Raw genomic sequence first — 6000 nt, forward strand, 5'->3', positions numbered from 1 at the left:
GATGGTGATACTAGAGGAAGATACATGAGACAAAGACTCTCAAAAAGCTTAAAATTGATTTAGAAAGAAAACTGGTATTAAACAAGAAAATTGGTAATTAAACAAGAGAGAATGTGCTAAAGTACATGGAAGAGATCCAGATAAAAGTGCTATGAGAAATTTTCAATTAGGTGACTGAGGAAAAGGCTTCATGAAAGCAATGGTATTTGAGCTGGGCCTTGAAGGGTGAAGTGAGATTTCAACAGATATTTACTGGAAAGGACCAAGAAGGAAGGAATAGTCTGTTTTAAGAATTTCAGACACTACAAGAGGGAAAGAAGAGGGCACAGATAGTATTAAGTAACATAGTTTTATTCCTGGAAAGATAGATTGGTGCTCAAATTGTGGAGGGCCCATGATTGCCAGGATCAAGCATTTCTAAGTTATCTGTTCAACAAGTAAAGGCCACTGACTTTTTCTTTAGCAGATAAGGAACTTTATTATCAGAACGATGAATTAGGAAAATTAATCAGATAGGAGGGTAATTGAAAAGAAAGAAGAAAGCAGAGGAAAATTAGGAGGCTATTAAATAACAGCACAGTATTAAGAAATGAGGACTTGAAAAAGGGTGGTTACAATGCGAATGGAAAGGAAATGACATGTGAGAGATTGAAGCAACTACCAAAGAGAGACAGCTACGACAGAGAAAAATACTAAACATGGAGTTGGAGGTTGTGTATAAAATCTTGGGTTCTGCCACTTTCTACTTGAGTGACCTTGAGGAAGTTGTCAAAAGTAAAATCAACAAGAATTTAAGTGCCTACTATATGTCATGAATGTGGATGCAAAAAAAAAAAAAAAAAAGAGCAAAAGATGGTCCCTGCTCTTCAGGACTTCAGTATAATGAGAGATTCAGTCTGAACAAGGAGTTACCTTTACCTCTTTGGGCCTTAATTTCTACATATGTAGAACCAAGGTATTAGACAAGAAGGCCTCTAAGATCTCTTGCAGTTCTAAATATAGGATCCTGAAATCACTGTTAATGAAAAGCATAGTATAGTAGAAACAGCACTGGATTTGGAATTAGAGAGCAAGATTCAAATCCCACTTCTATCACTTACTAACTATACAACCATGAGCAGTTTTTTCATCTGTAAAACGAGAGGGCTGGCCTAAATGGCCTTTGAGTTCCCTTCCAGCTCCAAATTTATGATTCTCTGATCAAAAAACTAACCCATAATCAATGGATAAAGAATAATCCAAACCAAATGGAGTATTTAATAAGGATTACTTTCCAAATTCATAAAAGATATATAACTCTAAATAAATAGAATCACAACAGCAAAAACTGCATATGAACACGTATAACCCAAGTAAAACATTTCCTTAGGCACCAAAATTTTCCTTCAATGCTTTATCATGATATGGAGGTAACCAGGGGTTCCCCCAGATGAGTAGAGCTCTGCCAATTAATGGAAAATTGGGAAAGTTTCAAGTATGGCTCTCAGTCAGATAGAAGCTAAGAACAAAGGCTAATGCAAGAAGTCTTTTGTTAACACCCTAGAGCACTACTGTCAATCTTTCCCAAGCTACTACTTATTTAGCCAATTTGTGTGTTTGTGTTTGTTAACTTTACATTAAATTGTATGTAGTTTTACATTTTATATGAGGCAGCTGGTGGTGGTCCCATGCATGGCTAGAGCACTGAGCCTGGAATTAGGGAGACCTGAGTTCAAACACACTCTCAGAAACTTACTAGCCTGTGTAACACTAGGCAAGTCACTAAACCTCTGCCTCAGCTTCCTCAATTTAAAATGAGGATAACAATAGTACCTAACATATTTTAAGGATCAAATGAGATATTTGTAAAAAGCACTTGGCACAGTGCCTGGCACATAGTATGTACTACACACAAATGCTTACTACTTTCCCAATCCCTTCCCCCCCTTCCTTTTATATATATTTATTGTCTTCCACATTGGAATGCAAGCTTACCTAGAGTAGGGATTATTTCAATAACCTGTACTTATAACCCCAATGCCAAACACAGTGCCTAGTACATAGCAGGCACTTAATACTTGTTGCTTGACTGATACATTATTTACCAAGAGCTTGGCCACCAAGTGATTAAGTTTTTGACCATCAAGTGATTAAGTTTTTGACCACTTTATGAAACCATCTACAAAATTCTGAAGTGCTTACTATCTACATCTTTCCTAGATGGAGCACCCACATATCAATGAAATCACAGACTTTTAAGTGTTAAAGTACTATAAATTTCGCCATTGGACAAATCTTGATAAAATACAACATAACACAAAGCATGCATGACAACTAGTTAAAAGCAAATCTGTTTGAGGGCTCCCCTTCGGACATCACATTTCTCATTACTTACATTTAATTTGTATTACAGTTATTTGTATATTAGGTATATGCTATGCATGCACTGAAGCAGTGTAAAGAGTATGATCCAAAAGATACATGAAAGGAAGTAGGTAGTGATGTAATAACCCACGGACACCTACATGCTCCACTTCTATCTATGAAACTATCAAAAGACCTAGAGGAAATGTTTGATTAATTTCTGTTATAAAATGTCAATTATAACATATTCACAGCAACAAAACAAAGTATATTCATAATAATAGCTAGCGGTTATATAATGTTTTAAGGGCTGCACTCTACAAACATATCTTTTGATCCACACAATAATACTGAGAGGTAAGTGCTATTATTATTCCCATTCTACAGATGACAAAACTCCAGAGGATAAATAACTTGCCCACAGTCACACAGCTAATAAGGGTCTGAGACTACATTTTAACTACAAGTTGTCATTTGTGGTTTTATTTTAAGCAGTGAAAATTCTACATAATATTATTGTAAATAGTAATATTTTATATAAGAGTTGTTTTGTTTCCCCTTCCAATGGAGTACAATTACTGAAATACCAAAAATATCTTTTTATCTCAAGGAGATTTCACAAACTGACCAATTTGGAGGCAAGAACAGCAGCAGAATAAAAAGCTAAAATTCCAGCTTGTCTCTTTTACTAAATCAACTAAATCTAAAAACTAAAGATTTACTAAATCTTTTACTAAATCAACTACAGACCAACTTCAAAATATGGCTTATTTCAGATACAGAAAGACTTATACAAAATAACACTTAACCAAGAAATATTTGAGCAACTGCATCAACTGTAAAGAAAGCATTTTGTAAACCTTAAAATGCTATATAAATGCAGGTCATTATTACAAGTTCACATTTTTATTTTTAAAGAATTTTACCAAATGTTAGTCTCATGAAAATACTCACAAGTGTACTACTCATTTCTTGAAACTATGTTGTGTGAATAATAACATGTGAATTTTTAGAAAGTTACTATCATTCTACAAAATTACTAGCCTACCTTAAAAATAACACAATGTCTCTATCATCTGAAACATAGCTGTAAAAAAGTAACATAATTTTGATAATTTTTTTCAAATGGCCCCAAATAACCTATTTTTACATCACTCAGTGAGGACTGAAAAATTTCTGTAGGGAATAGATAATGTTCAAAAGACTGTAAATTCTCATCCAGACACTCAGCATCATTTAAATATTGGTTTTTCAAATTATATACATTCATGACCAAAAAATGGTCCTTTGCAAACTCAATTTTGTACTGTTAATCTTCATCTGTATGTATTCTTAGGTTGTTAAGACTACTAAGGATATAAAATTGACAACTGAAATTCACGGTGATCTAGTAGACTAATCACACAGTACGAAAAACATTTCATATTTTTGATAAACAGTGGTTAACGTTGTATTTGGACAGGAAAAAGGTTTTATTTGTAAAAGAGGGTTGGGAAAAAGGGTTACTATTCCTACCACACAAATTTGGGACACATATACCTGCTATCCTAAAACAATAAAATTAGATCTTAAAACTGCACTCTGTACTGAGTAATCAGAAATACAATTTTTTATCATGGCTTTATAAATAATATTTAATTCTACTTTTCTGCCCTAAAAATCGGAACGGGCATCGACAAAAATGAACCAAAAGAATCCTGCTTTAGTGTGCTTAGCATTACAGCAAATTTTCCTAATTAATGTTAAGAATAATCCACTTGAACTCTTCTAAAGTCTTCTAAAGTAGCTTAAAATCAAAATATCATAAGTCATGTGTTCCAATTATTTCACTGCACAGATTTTTAACTAAATCTTTTTGGTTCTGCCACACATTAAGTCTAGTTATATTCAAAGCGTCAATTTAAACTAATACAGAAGTTACAAAAATGCTTAGAATGCTAGGATATTATACTCTTATCAAGTTTTCTTCTCTAACCCCAAGCCCAACCAATACCTCTTTAAATTCAGAATTCAACTAGAGAGGAAACAGTATGATTTGATAAAGCAATTAAATCAATGTTGCTTACCCTGTATAATATCAGTATCATCCATAAAAATAGATTCTTCTGGGATTGCCAATTTAATTTTCAGGTGATTATTGGGACAATGAACTCTACCAATATGTTTTGATTGTTGAAAGGAAGCATAAACTCTTCTCCCTCCCTTCCCAATTAAACAAGTACTTACAGAATAGATGTTATTAAAAGAACAATATTTAGGAAGAAAAAAATAACAGCACTATAATAATTCAAAAATTTGAATCATCTACAACGAATATTAGGCATTGCTTCCCTACATTATTCCTCTTATCCAAAAATTGCAGGTCTCCTTCCCTGCCTCACTCACACTCAAGCATTTGACGTCTGGCTAATGTACGCATCCAGTTCAGACTGTGCTTTCCGAGGAAGTCCTGAAGTTTGGGTTTGCACTCTTTTAAAGTTAAACCGATGCACTTTTTTAAGTAGCGGCATCAAACGCTAATTGGACACTTGACCCATTTCAAACCTCTCCCCCAGCACCCCGCACACCCCAGTTTCAGGGATCCAGTTTGCTGCTGCCCCTTCCCACCTGGAGGCCATCCCATTCTCCCCCGGGGACATCTCTCCGCATCCAACCTCCCCTAAGGAGCCCCCACATCCCCGGCCCCGAACTCCCCCAACTGGCCTCAGGTTCGGGGCAAGTCCGGGGCGGGGGCGGGGGTAGCGGGGCGCTGCGGACCTCCCCGCTCCCGCCCGGCCCGCACTCACTGGTTGGTCGGGGGCGCGTTGAGAGGGATGGCCACCTCCTCCTCCTCGTACTCGGGTCCGTCCAGGGAGTCACCTTCGTCCACAGCACCCGGGCCCCCGCCTAGCAGGGCGGGCAGCTGCTGCTGCTGCGGCGGCGGCGGCGGCGGCAGAGGCGGGAAGCCCCCCAGGCTGGGGGCGTCGGCGGGCACCAGGGCGCCCTTGCAGGGGGCGGCGTCCCCCGACGGGCCGGCCGCGGCGGCGGGGGCGCCTCCCGCCCCAGGCCCGGCTGCCGGAGCCGAGCACAAAGCGGGCGCCGGGCCCGGGCAGGAGGCGGCTGGACAGGGCACGGCCGCCGGGGTCCTGACCTGACACGCAGCCGCGCAGGGGCCAGGGTCGGCGGCCGAGGCCGAGACGCCTCCGCTGCCTCCCGCCCCTGCGGTCTCCGGACCGCCCTCCTCACTCCCGGCCGCCTCGGCCGCCATCATGTTGGAGCCCGCTCGGCCCTGCCCTGCCCGGCCCTGCCCGTCCAGGAGCCCCGGGGGCCACAGGGCCCCGGCTCCTGGCCGCCCCTCCCCGGCGGGCCCCCCCTCAGCTCCCCGGGCCGCGGAGGAAACAACAACAAAAGGACGGAGCCCGCCCGCCCTCCGGCCCGAGGAGCCCCTGGGGCTGCAGCCCAGGCGCCCCGAGCGGCCCCGACCGGCTACGGAAAGAGAGGAGGGGAAAAAACACCCGGCTGCGACCCCGACCCCGGCCCCAGCCGAGGCGCGCACACGCCCCCGGAGGCAGACCTTCCCCCCCACACACACACACAGACACACGCACACAAAAGACGCACACCCCCAAAAGAAAACTTCCCGGCTCCGTAACTAACGAGTACGGGAGGAAGGGGAAG

At 41.4% G+C, this 6000-nt stretch overlaps 1 protein-coding gene across 1 annotated transcript in view; it reads right to left on the reverse strand.

The window, feature by feature from the left end:
• The window catches only part of RASA1 (RAS p21 protein activator 1), a 118529-nt gene extending 112936 nt beyond the window's left edge, over positions 1-5593 (reverse strand). Inside the window, exon 1 of the mRNA XM_027864243.1 lies at positions 5130-5593. Within this exon, the coding sequence (XP_027720044.1) occupies positions 5130-5593 (464 nt within the window). The remainder of the gene's footprint in view (positions 1-5129) is intronic.
• Positions 5594-6000: the final 407 nt, after the last annotated feature.

Source organism: Vombatus ursinus, unplaced genomic scaffold, assembly GCF_900497805.2.
Source record: "Vombatus ursinus unplaced genomic scaffold, bare-nosed wombat genome assembly UNPS02014774.1, whole genome shotgun sequence".
NCBI lineage: Eukaryota > Metazoa > Chordata > Mammalia > Diprotodontia > Vombatidae > Vombatus > Vombatus ursinus.